The sequence below is a fragment of the Dasypus novemcinctus genome, chromosome 25, assembly GCF_030445035.2.
Source record: "Dasypus novemcinctus isolate mDasNov1 chromosome 25, mDasNov1.1.hap2, whole genome shotgun sequence".
Classification (NCBI taxonomy): domain Eukaryota; kingdom Metazoa; phylum Chordata; class Mammalia; order Cingulata; family Dasypodidae; genus Dasypus; species Dasypus novemcinctus.
This window is the reverse complement of record NC_080697.1, coordinates 51,237,354-51,260,441: the sequence shown is the minus strand read 5'-3', so window position 1 is coordinate 51,260,441 and position 23,088 is coordinate 51,237,354. Positions and strand designations below refer to the sequence as shown.

The 23,088-nt window shown below is 36.1% G+C and overlaps 1 protein-coding gene across 1 annotated transcript in view; it reads left to right on the top strand.

The window, feature by feature from the left end:
• Positions 1-23,088, top strand: part of CSMD1 (CUB and Sushi multiple domains 1) — a 2,093,507-nt gene that overhangs the window by 1,833,057 nt on the left and 237,362 nt on the right. The window contains exon 37 of the mRNA XM_058288018.2: positions 3,196-3,300. Coding sequence (XP_058144001.1) covers positions 3,196-3,300 — 105 coding nt within the window. The remainder of the gene's footprint in view (positions 1-3,195; positions 3,301-23,088) is intronic.

Genomic DNA, 23,088 nt, shown 5'->3' with positions numbered 1-23,088 from the left:
GATTCAGGAATGGAAAGACTCCTGGAAGTCAACCTGTGCTGGCCGTGAGTGAATGGATTGCGGCACAGACCCTAAATCTCAGTTGGGAGTCCACTTTCTCAAAGTCCCTTTCCATGCACGTGTCATACACACACAGGCACATGTTATCTGTAAGGAGTGGATGGTATTTATTTTTCTCTCCTTTTCTCTGTTCCCTCTATACATGCTGCTAATGGTTTGAGATAGATTGTGTCCTGATTGGCCAAAGATGCCAGAATTACTAGATAAGTTTATATGTCTGAAATGTAGGTGAAGCTTTTAAACCCAATGAAAGATTTTTCTGTATTAGTTCAACAAGAAGTCCTTAAGGTATCATCAGAATGGAATAAAAAAAACTCATTTGCATTTGTGACAGGATATATTATTGTGATATTGTTTGCAACTTACTCAACTGGTGTTTTCCCCTACCTCATTCCAGGAAGAGAGCCAGGTCTTTGTTAGCTTTTTTTTTTTGGCTTGGACTAAAAGCAGCAGGTGTCCATTTTCCAAGGAAAATCTCCTCCTAGCTTTGGTCACTTAAGAGCCTAAGCTCACTGTTTAAGAAGCTAAGTGGCTGGCGGTGAAGGCTTCAAGTTGAGCAGGTTAAAAAGACGACCAAGGTTGAAAGTTTGTGACCTTCCCTCGGCCAGGGCATCAGCCAGTAATTAAAGCCATCACAATATCCTCACAGCACCACAAGGAGGTGGTGTTACCTCAGAATGGAAATGACAGCATGAAGTGCTTAGCAAGGCTAGATTCTAGCATCAGGGACTTAACTGGCAGAGTGCATTCTGTCAAGTGTGCAAAAGAGTATTGGAAGCACCAGAATTCAAGGGATAATATGAGTTGGGAGAATGAAGATATGGGGAATAAAAAGCAGGGGACCCAGTGTTGGGACCATTGAATATCCTGGGACAAGGAGGGACTCCTCAGTAATGATAGCGATGAAATGTCCTCCAACTCTATAGAATGGCCAACAGAGCATACTGAAGTTGATTTAGAGCTTAAGTAAAAGAAATAGCCCATAGAGTAATAAAATTGTTATAAAATTATTTGTGGTGATGGATGCACAACATTGTGACTGTACTAAAAGCAATTGATTATGCACTCTGGATGGATCATATGGTATGCGAATATATCTCAACTAAACTGCTTTAAAAATTTAAATATTAAAAAGTATTTCAATATTTTTATTAAAAAGGAGAGAGAAGAAAGCAAATAGTTTTTAAAAAGAGAAATAGCCCATACCACATGTTTATAAACAAAATTAACAAATACAATGCATTTGTCAAAAGCTTATTTTGCATGCAGAAGGAGGAATTCATAGAATGGCAAACAGAGATTTTGAAGTTAAATTGATGGCTATTTCAGTAGTCCAGGTGAGAGACGACAGTGGCTTAGGCTAGTGTGACGGCAGTAGATATAAAGAATAGATGGGGTGAGTGCAAGGGAGGGATTTGGGCAGCTACCCGCTAAGGTCCGATGGCCTGACTGCAGAGCAGTGTGGGGTGATGGAGAGGAAGGAACTTGCGGATGCTGGGATATGGGTGGAGACTGACAGTGTTGTTGACTGAGACACGAAACAGGGGAGGTCAGCCAGGGGCAGGTTATTGGACACATCCAATTTAAGAAGCCTTAGGATAATCAAGAGACAACTGAGAGAAGCAGACTTGGTCCAGTGGTTAGGGCATCCGTCTACCACATGGGAGGTCTGCGGTTCAAACCCCGGGCCTCCTTGACCCGTGTGGAGCTGGCCCATGTGCAGTGCTGATGCGCGCAAGGAGTGCCCTGCCACGCAGGGGTGTCCCCGTGTAGGGGAGCCCCACGCACAAGGAGTGCGCCCCGTAAGGAGAGCCGCCCAGCGCCAAAGAGAGTGCAGCCTGCCCAGGAATGGTGCCGCATACATGGAGAGCTGACACGGCAAGATGACGCAATGAAAAGAAACACAGATTCTCATGCCCCTGACAACAACAGAAGCGGACAAAGAAGAAGATGCAGCAAATGGACACAGAGAGCAGACAATGGGGGGTTGGGGTGGGCAGGGGAGAGAAATTTTTTAAAAATCCTTAAAAAAAAAAGACAACTGAGGTCCTTTATGGAACTGTTTATTTAAAGCTACTGGATGATACTGTAACATCGAGATTGCTTAAGTAGACAAGGAGAATTGAAGAGTGCCTTATTTTTTCATTAATGTTTATCTGTTTTGAATAATCAACTTATTTCTTTGTTCCACTATGTAAATATTATTTTTTCATACGTTGGCGTTATCGTCATGGTACCTTCCTCTAATAACCTGCCTGTCCCATGGTTGGTTTTATACAAGGATATTTCCTTGACAACTACTATTGCACAGTTCTTGCTTAGGGAATAGATTTAATATGGTAGAGTATCAAGCACATGTGCTTTAGAAAAAAAATGATTTAAACTTGCTTAGCATTTTCCCACAGGACAATACATTGAGCCAAAATATTTTAAACTGACTCATGAACATTTTTCTTTACCTCAGCAGCCTCCAGTGTCAGAGTTTCTTTCTTCCCTGGTCCTCTGCATCTGTAATTCTCCTTCTGGGTTGCTCTGACACAGACTAGGAGATTTTAAGTAAAGAGAGCATTATATAAAAATAAACCTCTATTTCCCTTTTCACACATTCTTAGTTGAAGTCATTCACAGATCTCAGGGGGAACATAATTCAGTATGAGTCACACAAAGAATAGAAAAGAGATACATAATCCAAAGCAACATCTTAAAAATAATCCATTGGATCAGCATCTCCTCAGACTGATGGCTCCCCCACCGCTTTAGACTTGGGTACTTAGATTTTGTCCCCTCTTTGTACATGTCCATTCAAGTCTAAACAAAAAAAAAGCAGAACTTTTCATGTTAAAAGAAAGCAATGCAGAAAACCGAAAGCATTGTTGCAATATAAGATTCAATGTGTTCATTTAATGACATGATACAAAGCTAGTCACGTCTTCTGCTGGAGCAGTGTAGAGAAGATGAAGTCTAACTTTTTGTTTTACTATCAACAATAGAAAGACTCAATATATAATGCTAAATGCCAATACTTAGATTAAACCAGACAAACTATGGAGATTTATAAGTCTGAAAATATCCTCACATATTTACTTGAAAAAGTGAGTGCATTGGTTAAAGTTAAATTGACCTTATTTCTTACAGGAACCACTGTGCCAGCACTGCTGAATAGCACTTCCAATCAGCTCTACTTACACTTCCAATCGGATATTAGCGTGGCCGCTGCTGGTTTTCATCTGGAATACAAAAGTAAGGTCAACTCTTTCTGCCTTCAACTTTGTAATATTGAGGAATTTTCTTAAAGGCAACAGAAAAAAAAAATTCATTTTATTATTATACAGGGAAATATTCTAAAACCATGTTTAAGATTTGCATAAAATTAGATCTTAGAAAACCCTGTCTTGATAACATATTTATTATAACAGAAACGTTAATGAGAAAATGGGAGAGTCAATGAATGGAGTGATTATATAAAACAACTACTAAAATTTTGGATTGTTTGCATTAAAAAGCACAAAAAATAATTTATGTATTACCAGTTTTCTTGTGAGTGATAGCAGATATTCTTATTAGTGTCCATAAATATAGAAAACCATAATTTCCAAATAGATTACAGTTATATGCCTTTTCTATTTCTAGTCTCAAAAGCTCTTAAAACCAGGACTAACAAAGTGCAGTAACTTCAGTGCCTTCGTTTGTGTATTATTCACTCTAATTGGAAGTAGGCATTGTAAAGGAGACTCTAACCTTTTAAAACTGGATGTGTGACTGAGTTAATAGTCTGATAAATGGGATGACAAAGGTCAAAATCACAAATTTTCTTTGGTGTTTGATTATGCAGATAAACCTTGTAAAAGCAAAATAAGAATTTCCAATGAGGGTGAGGTTTATTTTAGGACATGTTTTTGAGCACTAAAAATGCTTAATGTTGATATTCATCTCCTTTAATAAGCAGTTGCAAATAAGCAAATACATGGATAAGCTTTAATAAGTGATCTTTTGAATTGAGATAAACAGTTTGCTAGGATGTAAATGCATGCATGTTTTTGAAAGGCCAGATTTCCAGCCGATGATAAATATTCTGAACCAGACTCAAAGTACAGGGCTGTTACGCATTCTAGTTAAATTTCCCTACTTATTACAGGCATTTGTATGCAAGTTTACTCCAATTTATTTGAAAAGGACCATTTTAATGGCAGTGTAAAATGGTACTGTGGATGCTATTTGTGTAGGATATATTTGGAAAAAATCTGTTACTTTGATACATTTTGTGAACATCTGTAGGTAGTAAATTATAAAATTTATTTATGGTAGTCTTAATAAATTCACTAGTATTTTTAGCAATGTTAGAATTGATGAATGCTCTTTTCTGTTCCTATTAAAATAGCTTCTGACTTTTCATTCATTTTTTATACAAAGAGGTGCTAGTAAAATAATTTTTCTGTAACCTCTTCTATATACACAGATGGACTTCAGCTCTAACAATGTCATTATCTACAATCTATTTAATTCTAAGTCATTATAATTCATTAAAAAAGCAAGACTAATATATTTATCAATGAAATGAACCTTGTTCAAGAGTCTAAGATTTATTTAGTTAATTTATTTTTATTTGGATCAATTTAAAGTGAGCATTTTATGTGTTATCATTTCTTTTTCAAGTGGTTATCTTCGGATGCTCACACCATTCTGATGGTTCATGTCATTCTTTAATTCCAACACATTTAGAGGTTGTCATTTCTCTATTCTAAAGCTTTGTGCCAGAATTTGAAATGTGGATTATATGAGGAATCTGTGGAATTAGTCTTAATAACATCTGCACTAAAAGGTACAAAGACTGTTAAAGTAAGTCAACAACAGATTGCCAATGTTTTTTATCTGTTGACATATTTTTTCATATACCTCAAAATAAGTATTTCCAATCTGCAAGTTTCTAAATTCAGATTTTCCCTAAGATTTATATCCTAAAACAATGATTAAAACAACAATAAGCACTTACGCTGTGCCATATCCTCCTTGAGACCATCACAACTGTTTTTCCATTCCACTCACATAGTGCTAATGAGGCATTAGTATGCTCAGTATTTAAAGGTGAAAGCAGAGAATTTGGAGTGTTATTAACCTGCCCAGGTCACAGCCACACTGCTAATACTGATGGAATACAGAGGCACAAAAATATACTTTATCACAAATATGCTTCACCAATTACCTTTTATAAGTATTCCATCTATCCTGTTATAACTATCCCAATTCTCCTATTAAAGAGATAGCATGCGGATTGCCCTGTTTTACAATTGAGAATATTAAATATTAAGAGTCAGTAGTATTAAATAATGAATGGAAATCAAAGTGCTTGTGAGTCAGTGTTGGAAATCAAGGTTGTCTTCCTTTAAAACCCTGTGCTTCTATGACTCTTCCACATTTGCTTTCACAGGGGGAGCATCATTTTTCTCATGTGGAAAATGATGGCTAGGTCCTCTTAAGTATAATAGTCCCTTATTCTAAATGAATGCTGGTAAGAATAGCTCACCCAGAAAACAATAAACGTCATTCAAAGTGATGGGATGTAAAATATTAATGATAGCCAAAGTGGTTCCAAGGAGGTCCACTTTAATATGTATGATCTAGATTTTCTGCTAAATGTAAGAATCTGCTAAATTTAAGCATCTAGGTAAAAGCTTGAAAGACCAGGACGTTTGAAGTGCTGCTTATATTCCTGCTGCCATCTGTCCTCCTTTTATATTATTGGATTGCTTCGATATTTGACCAGAGTAATACAATACAATATACACATTGTCACTCTTGACCTGGCCTCTTTTCTGAAGTAAAACTATCAAAACAAAACAAAACAAAATAAATGAACAAATATCCAGAAAATTGAGAATACAGATATGTAGACAATAATGATGTTAGTGCATCCTGGAAATTACAAATCTGACCTCAAGGTGTGGAACTTGCTGTGGGGGAGCTAGAATACAATAACTATTCTTGAACTAACCATGAAAAAAAAAGCAGAAAATATAGTGTGTACATGTTTAGAAAGAGAGACTATACATACATATGCACACATGCACTCTCTCTTGACTAAACTAAATGTATATACTCAACTAAATGAGACTTTCATTTCAGCATGGAATTTGGTAGGAAGAAGATTAAAAAGACTGAACACGTGGGCCATAACATTGGAATCACTATAATTTATGTGAAGTGACAGTATAACACTTTAAAATGTGTTTGATATCCTTTCAGGGAATTTCTTTTTATATGTATTCTGATGTGCTCTACTTCCTCCAGTAACTAAAATTGCCCTAATGTTAAAGTATTTTAACATAAAGCTGTAGCTCCTTTATGCTAAGAAAACCGTTCATGTGACAGGTTACTCAACTTATAGACATAGGTCTGGCTAGTTTTTAATTTCCTCATTATATTTTATGTTCCTTGAAGACACAATTATAATGTAATTTAATATTTTTGCTATGCTGTATAAAATGTCTTACTTATAAAACCTTTTTAAAGAGTGATAAGAGATCTCTACATTTTATATTAATTCTTTCAACATCTTTAATGAAAATGCTGTCAGTCTTGTAATATAAAGTTAAGTGCCTTCTTCCCTGAGAGAATCCTTCTGGGAACTTCACAGGGAAATATAAACAACAAAAATTTTGTAGGGAGATTAAGCCATTTATATTTAATATAATTATTAATAATGACTGAGTTTAAATCTACCATCTTCTCAACTGTTTTCTATTTGTCTCATCTGTTTTTTGTTTCATTTTCTCCCATGTTCTCTGCAAGCTTTTAGATAATTTAAGACTTGATTTCCAAGAGTACAGGGTTCAGAGAGGTGCATGGTCATATATTTGATGACTGTTCTCCTTCCACAGAACCCTGAGGAGGGACTCTGTGTCCTGAATATTTCCCTCAATCACCTGGTAGAAAGGAAATACAAACTCCCCTTATGTCTGGGTCTTGGAGCTCTCTGAGACCCACATTTGACCTTGGCAATTTGCTAAAATGTTAGCTGATTTATTTTTACCTGTATCCACGGAAGCTGGTAGCTCTTCCTCCTGTGCTCAGCTAAAAGTGAGACAGTTTGTATGTCCCAACTCTCCCTGCAGATGCTTGCCCTTCTTTGAGTTCGGATTACCTATTTACCTTGCAACTTCTGTTCTTTGATGAGTTTTTAAAAAGTTATGATTTTATATTTTTTCTAGTTTTTCTCCTTGTTAAAGTAGGATTGCTGTTTTATTATGCAGATTTTACCTAAGTGGAAGTGGAAGTCATCAATAAGTTTCTTAATTGTCTGGGTCAAGAATAGTTATATGAATACTAAGATTATTTTTTAGGTTAGTTATCTCAGTTTGGATGCTGTAGCAAAGTAGCACAGACTAGTTGGCATAAACAACAGTAATTTGTTGGCTCACAATTTTGGAGCCAGGAAGTCCAAAATCAAGGTTTTGGTAAGAAGATGCTTTCTCAGAAGTCCGTAGCAACCTGGTGGTGGCTTGCAGGCAATCCATAACTCTATATCTGCCTCTGTCATATCGTCATCTCTCCCCGCATCTGTCTCCTAGTAATGAGATCCAAATTTCCTCTGCTTATGAGGATTGCAGTCACATTGGATAGGACCTACTCTGATTCAATATGGCACCAACTTTAACTAATCACATCTTCAAAGATCCTCTTTACAAATAGGTTTACATCCATAGGACTGGGGACTAGGACTTGAACATGTCTTTGTTGGGATATGACTCAATCCATAACATTACCATGGAGGAACTTATTCTTGAATGATGGTTGTTAAAAGAAATGATCTGTCTATCTAATTATACCCACATAACTTTAAAGGAGTGATGTAGTTTTTACCATAACTATGAATAATCCCAGAGGATTATTAAAGATAAATTAATTAGCAGGGAAATCTTGTCTAGTTTGTATGTGATCCCAATTTAGAGTTTGCTTGAAATAGAAACTATTCATTCTTATTTTATATATAGCAATGCTTGTTTAATAATAATATTTTCATTTTTAAGACCTTCTTTATTAAATTGGACAATTATTGTGAGTTTATACTCCTTGCTAAATCACGAGTGATATTTAATTTCTGAGTCAGCAGTGAGCCATCTAATGCCACCATCTATTGGCAACTATCCAAAATCAATGTCATAAAACTCATCAGTGTATTTTACCTCAAGGGAAAGGCTGCTGCAATTATTCAAGCCTGTTTTAGTGATAATGATTGGCACGGATTCAAAATGGCACCAACCTAATTCTATATATGGAAGCATTTTTATTTCACTCCCTTTAATAGCTTTTTCCTATTAACATTTACTACTGGGAAATGCAATGGAAAAGTAAGATAGATGTGCTACTGTACAGTATAAATCCCAGGTATCTCACAAAGCAGTCCAGCAGGCAGACACAGTCCAGTGTGGAAGCCATGCCCCTATGTCTAGGCTTTGGCTCTTACATATAAAAGACTCTACAGATGGAGCAGAACATGAAACATAAAATCTGTGGCAATGTCAGCTTCATATCCAAAAGAAGACAGAAATAGGACAGAAGGAGAAGAGGAAGCACGGAAGGGAAGGAGGGAGGGAGGGAGGAAGGGAGGGAGGGAAGGAAAAGAAGAAAAGGTAAAGAAAAGTAAGAAATAGTACAGTAACAAATTTACATTACATTTATTCTGAGAAAAGTGGGAATTTGAATCAGTGATTTGTAGTTGTGAGAGAAAAGAGAAAATTAGAAATAAAGTAAATGTTACTTGTTTGTTGTTTGTCTTGAAAAACATTTTTCCACATTTTTAGCATGTTTGTAGTTTGTAATTAATGTAATTAGTTAAAATGATATCTTACCATTATCAAACACATAAAATATTTTACTGTTATAGCTGATTTCATTCACAATTCAAAAATTTTGCATATTTTAATTTATCCAGCGCATTCTACAATATAGTATTAATATGTCAAGTACAAGTTACTTACACCTGATTAAGCCTTCCCATATACATTTGTGTAATTGATAGGTATGTAGTAAACAAACATTATATAACATGAACAGATAAGATTTTATTCAAAAGGTGTACAGTTAAATGATTAACAAAATATGATTGCCTAGACTTTTTAAGATCTCGATAATCCCTTTGCTTTCCAAAAATTATTTGATGCAACTTAAAATAAATATTATATATACAAAAAGACAAGTATTTAAAAGAAAATAAAAGTTTTAAAAAGACAACTAAATGAAAGAGAAGGATATAAATATTTCTAGCCACCTAGATTATTAAGCATTAAAGTTAGCTTTGAATCTTCTGGCAATAAAAGCAAAAACTAGAAATAGAATATATTTCCATAAATCTTTTTAAAAAAGAAACTAATTAATTAAGTAAACTCTTTACTTGCGCTTATTTTCTACATGATATTTGTCACTTGTGAGGGAAGTAGTCTTCAAAAAAAGAATTCCTAAAAAAATGCAGAAATGATACTTACATGACAACCATTTGTCAATTTTTGATAAAAAGTTGGGAATATAATATACTTCACATTAATTTCTTTAGGGGGATGTTTAAATCAGCCAATAGAAAATTTATTATTAAAACCATATTACTTGTGGATGTTGTTTTAAAATTACTTTTCTCCATGCTTGTTTTCAGTAATTAAAAATAAACTACTTTTAATATCCTTCTTTGTGCTAGTTTCAAAACAGGCATGTGAAAGCATCTAAGGGAAGATTAAATATCTGTAAAATGACTTAGGTCTTTTAAAAGGAAAAGTACTAAATATCTCAATAGTATGTTATTATAACTGAATATTGGTAACTTAGGTTGGTCTTCTGTAATTACAATAATCCTTATAAATTCATGTAGATTATTAATATATTTCAATGTACTTTATTACTACATTAATAATATTAATGAAATTTCTCAACTTGAATGATGAGTGGGAGTAAAATAATAGGTGATGAGAGGTTGGACAAGACTGTACTTAAATATACTTCTGAGTATGTTTACAGAAAATTTCCTTCAGTGATACTCAGAAATGACAGCTCAGAATGTGGCACAAAATGGATGCTCTATAAATGAGCGCTCATTCAATGGTATAATTAAGTTATATTCCTAATCACCTCATGTTAAACCACTTCTTAAACATATTTCTATATTAATTATTCATTGATTGAGAGGGTTTACTCTAAGTATTTTGAATTCAAAAAAATTTGTTAAGACCCTCTTTTAACTCTGATTTGATGAGCAAAGAGTGCATTCCTGCATCCTATTCAGATTGCCTTCAACATCAATCAATTCATGTCTCCCTCATTCCCTACTTGTTTGAAACATACTAAGGGTCATGGGAACATGTAAAATATTCTAAGTACTGTCTTCTCACTCACATTGAGGAGACTTTTACAGGAATGTGAAGTTTCTCTTACAAGGTAATTTTAGGCATTCAATATTAACTAATTGGTGACAGGAGAATCCAAAATTATATGGTGTTGACTCTAAAATAAGACTAATATCCTGGGATATTTGGATATTTTAATTGGTATTAAATTTTAGTAAAAGTTGCAATATAAATTACTTCATAGTTTTTCATTTTACTTTCATCTAAAATAAAGGGATTATCATAAAGCTTCTCCATTGTTCTTAACTCTCATAGTCTTTAGAATTTCAATAATTAATAGATTTGAGAAAGGTAGGGGAAAGGGTAGATTTTATGGAACAGTGGCCTTATCATAAAGTCAAATCTTATGGACAGTCACCTACTCTGTCTGCACTTATTTAAAAGGCAAATCCCATCGTTAACTTTATACATATTAGCTGGCCACCCTGTGGTTACTTGAGAGAATTGTCAATCATTAAATAAATTCTGCTGATTCTTACTTTGAGAGTTTCCCACATGAAAAGGAGTTTGATTCCAAATTTATAGTTGTCATTCGTTGTGTTTGCCCTTGTGACTCATTGGAAAGTGTTCGTTGTTTACCATTTGGAGTGACTTTCACAGAAGTGTAAACATGTGCATTTTATTTCATCTCCTCCTCTCCATCATCAAAAAAAAAGTGAATTTTGGGTATCCTTGCATTCATCACCATCTATTTTGACACTTCTTATACAGCCATGACCCATCCTTTAGACTGAGTACTTTAGATAGAGTAGTGAGGAGAGAACAAAACCGTTCTGGTTCGGTGGAATTTACATTGGAGTGATGGAGCAAAATAAACAGGGAAAAGCCAAAGTAATCATGATGGTTACAGATTGTGATAAACACTTTTCAGCAAGTGAACAGTTCTGAGATCTAGAATAACTATGCTGACTCTCCTCTAGATCAGAAGTATTCTTTGAAAGAAGGGCGAAAAAAAAATGTGTGCTGGCTGGCCACACAAAGACCTAGAGGAATGCATTCTATTCAAAGCAAACTGCCAGCGTAGAGACTGTGGTGGGAAAGAGCCTACCTGGCACATTCATGAAACAAACCAAAAGTCTAGAATAAGCGAAGTGGTATGAGTACTTAGAAGAGAGCCATGAAATGAGGTTGAATATTAGGCATAACTGTATTTCGAAGGACTTTGTAGTCCAAGATTTTATTCTAAGGCCAAGTGAAAGACTTTAAAGGGATTTAGTCAGGGAAGTAAGACATAATCTGAATTCTGTTTTAAAGAGTTCACTTTGGTTACTGAGTAGAGAACAGTATGGAGATTGGCAAGAGGAAAACCTTGATCAGTCAGGCAGCCATTGCTGTAGTCCAGATCAAAGATTGCATAACTGTGACTAGACAGGGAAAAGTAGATGGATTAGAGATGCAAATGTGAGGTAGAACTACCAGGACGTGCTGATTGGTGTAGAGAAAAAGAAAAAGTGGGATATAAGAATGCCCAAGAGTTTTGCCTTGAAAATTTTACTTGATTGGAAAAATTCATTTGATTGCTGTCTGCCAAGATGTGGGACAAAAGAGAGGTACTTAAAAATACTGTCTCCATAGAGTCCATTCTAACCATCTCAAATATATTCTGATTACTGAAAATATATATATTCAATTATTTTCATATGAAGGAGTAAGAAAGTTTTCCTTCAGTTTTAATTTTTCTAAATATTCAAAATATTTTTTTTTATTTTTAAGTAATCACATGATTTTATGATTTAAACATTACAATTGTGGGGTCAGTAAAGATTGCTGATGAAATAAATGTACATCTTTTAAAAATTTTTATTGTGGCAGCTTATGTACAGCAAAAAATTTCTCATTTTAGTCGGTTTCAAATAAACAGTTCAGTGGTTTTAATGACATCCACAATGTTTGTGCTACCATCACCAAAATCCATTACCAAAAATGTTCCATCACAGAATCTCTGTACCCCTTAAGCATTAATTCCCCATTCCCTCCCCTCAACCCTGCCCCTGACACCCTGTAATCCACTTTCTGTCTCTATGAATTTGCATATTTTGGTTACTTCATATAAGGGGATTGTAGCAGTTTGATATGTTTACAAATTTCAAAAATAGATATTGGATTTTGTTTATAATCTGGTCTGTATCTGAGCATGATTAGGATGTTGAGTCCCCACCCCTTGGTGGATGGGGACTCACATATAAAGACATGTCAAAGGACAGAGTTGAGGAGTTTTGATGTTGGAGTTTTGATGTTGAAGTTTGATGGTGAAGCCTTAAGCTGGAGCCTTGGTTAGTAACCTCACAGAGGAAAGAGAAGCAAGCCCCAGGAAGAGAGGAACCCTGAGCCCAGGAACAAGCAAGCCCTGGGAAGACAGGAACCCTAAACACAGAGACAGGCAAAATGCTGGAAGAGAGGAACCCAGGAAGCCTGAACCCTCACAGATATTAGCAACCATCTGGCTTCATCACGTGGAAATAGACTTTGGTGAAGGAAGTAACTTATGCTTTATGACCTGGTATCTGTAAGCTCCTACCTCAAGTAAATACCCTTTATAAAAACCAACCAATTTCTGGTATTTTGCATCAGCACCCCTTTGGCTGACTAATACAGGGATCACACAATATTTGTCCCTTTGAGTGTGGTTTATTTCATTCAAGATGATGCCTTTAAGGTTTGTCCACATGTAGCATGTATCAGAGCCTCATCCTTTTTCATGATGGATTAATATTCCATTATATGTACACCACATTTTGTTATCCATTCATCTGTTGATGGACACTTAGATTGTTTTCACCTTTTGTCTATTATGAATACTGCCACTATGAACATTGGTTACAGATTCCTGTTCTAGCCCTTGCTTTCCATTCTTGTGGGTGCATATGTCAAAGTGAGATTGCCAGGTCATGTGATAATTGAAAATTTAACTTTCTGAGGAACTAAAAACCGTTTTCCACAGTGCTACACCATTTTACATTCTCACCAACAATGCACAAACGTTCCTATGTCTCTACATCCTTGCCAATAATTGCTGTTTTCTACTTTAAAAAATAGCTCTTCTATTAATTATAATAGTGTAATGTGACATCCCATTGTGATTTTGATTTGCATTTCCTTGATGGGAAAGCTAGCAATTATGAGCATCTTTTCATGGGCTTATTGGCCATATGTGCCTTCTTAGGAGAAATGCATATTCAAGTCTTTTGCCCACTTTTAAATGGAGTTGTCTTTGTTGTTGAATTGTAGGCAAAAATACATATTGTAGTTATTAATATCAAATCCTTATGAAATATGTTTTTTCTCCTATTCTATAGGTTGTTTCTTCACTTTCTTGATAACGACTTTGATGCATAAAATTGTTTATTTTGATGAGGTCCAATTTATCTATTTTTTCTTTAGTTGCTCATGCTTTTGCTATACAGTTGAGGAATGCAAGGTCCGAAAAGATATTCTTCTATATTTTCTTCTATGAGTTTTATAGTTTTAGTTTTATATTTAGGCCTTTGATCCACTTTTAGTTCATTATTGCATATGGTGTGAGGTAGGGGTCTAGTTTCACTCTTTTGCATATGGATCTACAACTTTCCCAGCACAGTTTGTTAAAGAGCCTTTTTTTTTTCCCATTAAGCAGACTTGGCATCTTGTCAAAAATCAAATGATGAAGAAGTGGGGGTTTATTGATCAACTCTCAAGTCAGCTCTATATTGGTCTACAGAATTGTGCCACACCACACTATTTTGATTACTGTAGCTTTCTGATACATTTAAAAATCAGGAAGTGTAATTCTTCAAACTTTGTTGTTCTTTTTCAAGGTGGTTTTATTTATTATGATCTCCCTTGCCCTTCTACATGAATTTGGAAATTGGTCTTTCCATTTCTGTGAAGAAAGTTGAAGGAATTTGGATTGGGATTGCACTGAATCTGTAAATTGTTTTGGGTAATATTGACATCTTAACATATTTAGTCTTCCACTCCATGAACACAGAAGCTTTTTCCATTTATTTAGGACTGCTTTAATTCTTCTTTTAGTTTCTTTAAGCAATGTTTTGCAATGTTCTGTGTACAAGTCCTTTATAACTTGGTTAATTTTATTCCTAGAATTGTAAATGAAATTGTGTTCTTGATTTCCTTTTCAATTGTTCATTGCTGATGTGTAAGCTCACCAATGATTTGTTGAGATTGTCTTGTACCTTGACATTTTGCTGAATTTATTATCTTTAGTAGCTTTCTTGCAGATTTTGCAGGATTTTCTATATACAGAATCATGTCATATGCCAACAGGGAAAGTGTTTTTTCTTACTTTCCAATTTGGATAACGAAACATATTTTTTTCTCTTGGCTACTTACTTTGGCTAGAACTTCCAGAACCATGCTAAAGAGTAGTGATGAAAATGGATAGCCTTATTTTGTTCCTGATCTTAGGGAGAAAGATTTCAGTAAGTCACCACTGAGCATGATGTAATCTGTGGGTTTTTCATATATGTCCCTTTTCATGTTGAGGAATGTTGAGGAAGATTCCTTCTATTCATAGTTTTCTGAGTGTTTGCAGCAGTTTGGCATTGTTTATGAATTCTAAAAATAGATACTGGATTTTGTTTATAAACTGGTCTGTTCCTCTGGGCATATTAGATGTATTAAGTTCAGAAGTTTTACTTTTACTTGTTTAAATTAGGATTAGGGCTTTTATTGGGCCACATCAGTAGGATATTGAGAAAATGACATGGCAGAAGAGAGAGTTGGAGTTTTGATGCTGGAGCCCCAGAAAGTAAACACACAGAGAAGAACACAGAGGAATAGAGACGGCTCCATAGACACAGCAGAGGCTCCAGGAAGAGAGAGCCTAATAGTCTACATCTGACCTAGTGAGAGAACAAAGCAGCTGAACCCAGAGAGAAATGGGCCCAAGAAAGAGACAAGACTTATCACAGCCTACAACTAAGGTTGGAAGAAGGTGAGACCATGGAGCCTTAAGAGGAACAGGAAGACTGAACCCTTGCAGACGTCAGCAGCCATCTTTCTCCAACATGTGGCAACAGACTTTGATGAGGGAAGCAATGCATGCTTTATGGCATGGTATCTTTATTTATAAAGTGTATTTATATGGTACCCCAAATAAATACACTTTATAAAAGCCAACATATTTCTGGTACTTTGCATCAGCACCGCTTTGACTGACTAATACAGTGTTCTTAAAGAATGGATGCTGGATTTTGTAAAATGGCATTGCTGTGTCAACTGAGATTACCATGTTTGTTTTGTTTTTGTTTTTTGTTTTTAGCTTTCATTCTATTAATGTGGTAAATTACATTGACTGTTTTTCATTTATTGAACAATACTTGCATTGCTGGGATAAATCTCTCTTAGTCAAGTATATTATTCTATTGGATTCAGTTTGCTACTTTTTTGGTTTTTATTTTTATTTTTTTAGGATTTTGGCATCTATATTCATAGTGGAATTTGGTCTGCAGTTTTCTTTTCTTATGATAGCTCTATCTGGTTTTGGTGCTAGGATAATGCTGGCCTCAGAGAATGAGTTACAAAGTGTTCCTTCCTCTTCAATGTTTTGGAAGAAGTTGAGCAGGATTGGTGTTTATTCTTTTTGTAATATATGGCAAAATTCATTACTGAACTTTTCTGGTCCTGTTTTTTTCTTTCTTGGAAGGTTTTTTAAAATTACTGATTCAGTTATTTTACTTGTTATAGATTGGTTGAGGTCTTCAAATTCCTCTTGAGTCAGTTTAGGTAGTTTGTGTGTTTCTAGGTATTTTCCCATGTCATCTAAGTGATCTAATTTGTTGACATACTACTGTACATATCATCTTAAAATCCTTTTTATTTTTGTGGGGTTGAAACTAATGCTTTCTCTTTCATTTCTGATTTTACTTACTTGCATCCTCTCTATTTTTTCTTTGCCAGTTAATTACATCTAGATGACTTAGAGTATTGTTGAAGTCTTCTGTTTCCATATTGATCTCCTGCCTATATGTTCTATCCATTTTTGAAAGTGGTATATTAAAGTCTCCTAGTTTTAATGGAGAACCACCTATTTAGCCCTTCAAATCTGTCCATATTTGTTTCATATATTCTGGTATTCTGCTGTTAGGTGCATATGCATTTATAATTGTTACATCTTCCCAAGAATAACCCTTTTATCAATATGTAGGGTCCTCCTTTGTCTCTTATAACAGTTTTTTCATTTAGTCTGTTTTCATTTAGTCTGTTTATTATTAACATAGTCATCCAAGTTCTCTTTTGGTGACTATGGGCATGGAATATTTTTGCCACCCTTTCACTGTCAACCTACTTGTATCTTTGAATTTAAAGTGAGTCCCTTGCAGACAGCATATAGTTAGGTCTTGCTTTTTTGTCCATTCTGCCAGTGCTTGCCTTTTGTCTGGAAGTTTAACCATTTAATTTAAAATAACTACTGATAAAGAAGGATTTTCTTCTGCAGTTTGCTATTTGTTTTCCTAAGTATTGTACCTTTTCTGTCCCTCAATTCTTCCATTCCTACCTTATTCCTTATTTTCTTCTGTGAATATTTAAGACATTTTCTTTGTGGTTACCATAGGGATTAAATTTAACAACTTACATTTATAATATACTCATCTGATTTTATACCAAACTTCAGTAACACACAAACTATGTTACTATACTCCTCTCACCCCACCTTTACATTATTTCTTGTACATCTTTAGACACTGTGTGTTCAAACCATAGATATATCATTGCTTATTTTTTAAGATTTATTTTTATTTATTTCTCTCCCCTTCCCCCCCTCCCCCCATTGTCTCTTCTCTGTGTCCATTCACTGTGTTCTTCTGTGTCTGCTTGCATTCTTGTCAGGTGGCACCAGAAATCTGTATCTCCTTTTGTTGCATCATCTTGCTGCATCAGCTCTCCGTGTGTGCAGTGCCACTCCTGAGTGGGCTGCACTTTTTTGTGTGGGGCAGCTTTCCTTGCAGAATGCATTCCTTGCGTGTGGTACACTGCTACATGAGGGACACCCCTGCATGGCATTGCACCCTTGTGTGCAGCAGCACTGCACATGGGCCAGCTCACCACATGGGCCAGAAGGCCTTGGGTACCGAACCCTGGACCTCCTATATGGTAGGCAGACACTCTATCAGTTGAATCACATCTGCTTCCCTATCACTGCTTTTTTTATTTATTTGTACTTTAGATCCTATAAGGAGCAAAAAGTGGACTTACAAACCAAAAATGCAAGAATACTGGTTATTTTAATTACCCATATAGCTGCCTTTACCAGAGATTTTTTTTTCCTCTTTATGAAAGCTAGTATCTAGTGTCTTCTTTCCATTTAAAAAACTTGCCTTGTTGCCCTTGGCTTGTAGAGCAGATCTAATGGTCCAAACTCCCTCAGCTTTGTTTATCTGAGATTGTCTTAATCTCTCCTTCATTTTAGAAGAGAGTTTCACCAGGTATAAAATACTTGTTTGTCACTTACTTTCTTTCAGTCCTTTATATATGTTGTCCTTTTGCTTTATAGTCTCATCAGGAACTGAATCTTATTGAAGGCCCCTTGTACATGACATTGTTTTTCTTTTGCAGCTTTCATTATATTCTCATTGTCTTTGGCATTTGACAGTTTGATTACGTTTCTGTTCGTGGATCTCTTTGCATTTATTCTGTTTGGATTTTGTTGAACTTCCTAATATTTATATTCATGACTTTTCTTAGATTTAGGGAGTTTTCTGCCATTATTTCCTGCCAAAAATTCCTTTTGTCCCTTTCTATCCTTCTTTCTCTGGGACACCCATAATGCATATATTGATATGCTTTATAGTGTCCCACAGTTCCATAGGCTCTATTCACTTTTCTTTATTCTGTTTTCTTCTAAATCTTAGACTGAATAATTTCACTTTTCCTATCTTCAAGTTTACTTATTCAGTCTTCTGCCAGTTCCAATTTTCTGTTGAGCCTTCTACATAATTTTTTTAAAATTTCAGTTATGGTAATTTTCAGCTCCAGTATTTCTGTTTGGTTCTTTTTTAGAATTTCTTTCTCTTTATCAAAATTCTCATTTAACTCATATATCATTTTCCTGATATTGTTTAGTTCTTTCCCAGTGTTTCTCTTTAGGTCTTTGAGCATGTTTTAGACCATTTGTTTTAATGTCTTTGAATGGTGTGGCCAGCATCTGGTCTTCATTGAGCTATTTTTGATGTTTTACCTTAATCCTTTGGTTGGGTCATCATTTCTAGTTTCTTTGTGTGCCTTTTAATCTTTCCTTGCAAACTACCCATTTTAATATTTAATTATGTTAACTCTGGAATATAGTCCTTGAAATGTCTATTCCTTAAGCTTTTATCTACTTGGTGATAGGACTGCACAGAGGTTTCCTTGAGTACCAGGAACTAACAAAAACAAAAAACAAACAAACTAAAAATGACTTTTACAGTTCCTACAGATTGACTCTGTGTTGGGTACTGAGCTCCTTTGGAGCTTAGTCCTTTTCATAATGCACCTGAAGAACAGTCTGCATAGGGTCCTCACTGGTCTTTTTTTTTTTTTTTTTTAAAGATTTATTTATTTATTTAATTTCCCCCCCTCCCCTGGTTGTCTGTTCTTGGTGTCTATTTGCTGCGTCTTGTTTCTTTGTCCGCTTCTGTTGTCATCAGCGGCACGGGAAGTGTGGGCGGCGCCATTCCTGGGCAGTCTGCTCTTTCTTTTCACGCTGGGCGGCTCTCCTTACGGGGCGCACTCCTTGCGCGTGGGGCTCCCCTATGCAGGGGACACCCCTGTGTGGCAGGGCACTCCTTGCGCGCATCAGCACTGTGCATGGGCCAGCTCCACACGGGTCAAGGAGGCCCGGGGTTTGAACCGCGGACCTCCCATGTGGTAGGCAGACGCCCTAACCACTGGGCCAAAGTCCGTTTCCCTGGTCTTCTCTAAGTGTGTCTTGTCCTGGACATGTGTTCATGGTCTTAGAATTTCCCTCTTTATAGGGATGTGATGCCCCATCTTTTCCCTATGAAATAGTCTTTTCTCCTGCTCCTGATCACTCTACTGTACATCTTTAATTTTTAATTTAAAATGTCTTATTTTGAAATAATTTTAAACTTACAGGAAAATTACAGAAATAATATAGAAACAATACATAAAGTTTACTGTGTCTCTCAAGGCTGATGTTCCTTTGTCTCAGAATTCTACAATTTAAATATTCCTTACACTGATTTAGCTGCCTGTGGGTTGTTTCTGCACACAGGTCAGGTTCTGGGACAGTGAGCTAGAGACAACGTCCTGGCTCAGTCCTTCAGTTTAACACCAATGAGCAGAAAGGGGCTCTCTCCAGAACCAAGAGCAGAGACCCCCACCAAGATTATGGGCTGGCTTCACATTGAGCTGGGAAGCAGGTGAAGAAAGAGCCAGCAACTGTTTTCCTGCATTTTTTTTTTTTAAGATTTATTTCTCTCCACCCCCCCCAACCCCCCACCCCCACACTCCCAGTTATCTGCTCTCTGTGTCCATTCGCTGTCTGTTCTTCTGTGACCACTTCTATCCTTATCAGCGGCACCAGGAATCTGTGTTTCTTCTTGTTGAGTCATCTTGTTGTGTCAGCTCTCCATGTGTGCGGTGCCATTCTCGGGCAGGCTGCATTTTCTTTCATGCTAGGCGACTCTCCTTATGGGGAGCACTCCTTGTGCATGAGGCTATGCCAGGGTCACCCCTGTGTGGCACGGCACTCCTTGCGCTCACCAGCACTGTGCATGGGCCAGCTCCACACGGGTCAAGGAGGCTTGGGGTTTGAACCGTGGACCTCCCATGTGGTAGGCGGACACCATAACCACTGGGCCAAGTCCACTTCCCTTTCCTCCAGTTTTTAAATCACCTTTTTCTAGATTTGGTACTTACCCAGATACTGAACCCCTTTGTTTTTGGATGGTTCTGGCAGTTTTTGCTAGTTGTTTAAAGATTTTGTTGAGGAGGGAACCCTGGGACATCTCATTCCACCATCTTTTTATGTCACTCCTCTTGTCTACATCTTTTTTAATGCCTTGTTTTCTTATTTGGTCCCAACTGTGGAGGGTTTATTGTCAGTTTTCTTCTCTGAATGTCTGCTGCAAATGTTGTACCTTCCAACTTACAACAGCATGCTTCTTTTCGCTTTGACTATTACAACATGAAGTTGCACATAAATTATGAAGGAAACTGAAATATTTGGGGGTTCTAGCCTATTATATTAATCTACATAGTTCTGAAAATTGCAAGATATTAGATTTTCTATGTAATACAGCTCTCTTTATGATTTTGAAAGCCATATATTTTTAAGTTTGTTTTCATTAAATTCTATAGCATTTAGTTCAATCTAGTCTATAAGTGAACAGGTAAAGTAAGTATTATGATATTGTAGAAAACTGAAATTGTCCGGACAGTGGATTTCTGAATCCACATTTGGGAAAACTACAGGAAAATTATTTAATCGACATTCAACTTACATTATCTCCACATATATAAATTGTTAAGACAAATTCAATTCTCTGCATTTAACCTTTCTGTATTCATATAAATACTCTATGACCAGATAGTGGATAAATGTAAGGGGTTGTCCTCCAGAGAATATAATTCAATAGGGGCCCATATTTAGAAATACATTATTTTATTAACAAGTTGTAGTCACTTGAAAATTGAGTACTCTATTTTTTAAGTCAATTCTTTGGTTTGAGGATATTCTTTAAAATTAAGACTATAAATTTCATGATACAACTTTATCAAATTCATCTCTTGGATGTTAAAACTTGAAAGAATTCTCTTTTCTATCATAGGCCTTGCAAAATTTTGATGACAAGTAAATAGGGAATAAAGATGCTAGAAATGGAATAAATAATGATTAATGGATATATGATTTAGTCAACCACCAATTAATCATTTATGATAAACTCAATCCTATTAGAGTTTGTGATCAAGGATCTAGACACAGGGGAGTGGACATTGGTCATATAAATGGGATTAAGGCAGGTGGGAGGAATAGCTATGAAAGTCAAAATTTAAGAGATTTTGGGAGTGGAAATGAGGACAGGGCCACTCCACAAATTTTTGGCTTTTCTCAGCTCTCCTTCACCAATGTTGCCTATTCTTCATGCACTGTGTAATAAGTGAAAATAAGGTCAAAACTTCCTTCCCTAGAGAACTGATCACAGTTCATCATGAAATCTTGAAATACTTCCTAAAATAAATGTAATTAGCAATAAAACTTTCTATGGCACTTCTTTTTTTAATGGCACTTGTTTTTACATTTTAAAATTGTCTGTTTCTCCACAATCTTTCCATTCTCTTGAACTAAAGTGATAACTTTTTAACTTGCCTTTCTGTCTCTGCCTTTCTTTTCATCCCAGTGCCACATCCTTCTTTGTCCGCTAAAGTCACTTTGATCATGTCATTAATAACCATGTTAAAAATCCTTCAGTGCTGTGCCGTTATGCAACCTCCTTTTCTTGGTATCAGGACTCTGCATAATGCCAAATGATTTATCTCCATCTGTTTTCTTTTAATCCATGCAGATGTAGTCCCCCAAACGTGCCCTCTAAATTTTCACTTTCAAACAAATGCTTACTCCATTTTCCTCACCTATTGTCTTTTCCTGCTTTTCCTAATTACACTTCAAGAACTGGTCAAGCTGTTCCCCTCTCTAAGTCCTGAATATGTCAATCCACGGTCATGTCTTTCTCTTCTGTTTTTTGTTCTTTATGTCCTTTGTACCCAATTAGATTGTTAGCCCTTTGGGACCACAGGCAATATTAACATCCCACACGTTTGCCTCCTTCTTTCTTCTTTAATCTCCCCATTGAACTCAGTAAGTTGTGTTGGCTCATTTTTTGTTTTCACATGATTTAATTATTAACTGATACACCCAATCCAGGGAAAATGTTTAAAGAGATCAAGGATACATCTGTATTAATGTTGGGGTTTAAGATATATTTAGGGGATTTGAATCTCTGGACTGACAATGTGATAGCTAGGTCCTGAGCCTCAACAGACTCCAGCACCTACAATCTGATTTATTGGACTTACCACACTCAGCTAAGATGGAGTTGAAGAAGGACAACCACCACACCATGGAGCCTAGAGTGATTACAACTGAAAATGGGAGGATTGCATCCAGCATCCATGTGGAATCTGACATAGAGGTGCAATGGACACAACCAACCCAATGTCCACATAGAAGAGGTGGCATTGGATTGGGAAGTGGACATGGTGGACGATGGGTATGGGGATAGGCAGGAAGAGATGAGAGGTGGAGGCGTCTTTGGGACATGGAGCTGCCCTGGATGGTGCTTCAGAGGTAATCACCGGACATTGTAAATCCTCACAGGGCCCACTGGATGGAATGGAGGAGAGTATGGGCCATGATGTGGACCATTGTCTATGAGGTGCAGAGGTGCCCAAAGATGTACTTACCAAATCCAATGGATGTGTCATGATGATGGGAACGAGTGTTGTTGGGGGGGGGAGAAGAGGGTGGGGGGGTGGGGTTGAATGGGACCTTACATATATATTTTTAATGTAATATTATTACAAAGTCAATAAAAAAAAAGGATACATCTGTAATCATATCTTGCTTTTGACATTCCATTTTAAATAAATACCTTTATAATTAACCGTTTTAATCTATAAATAATTTTTGAATTTTCCATAT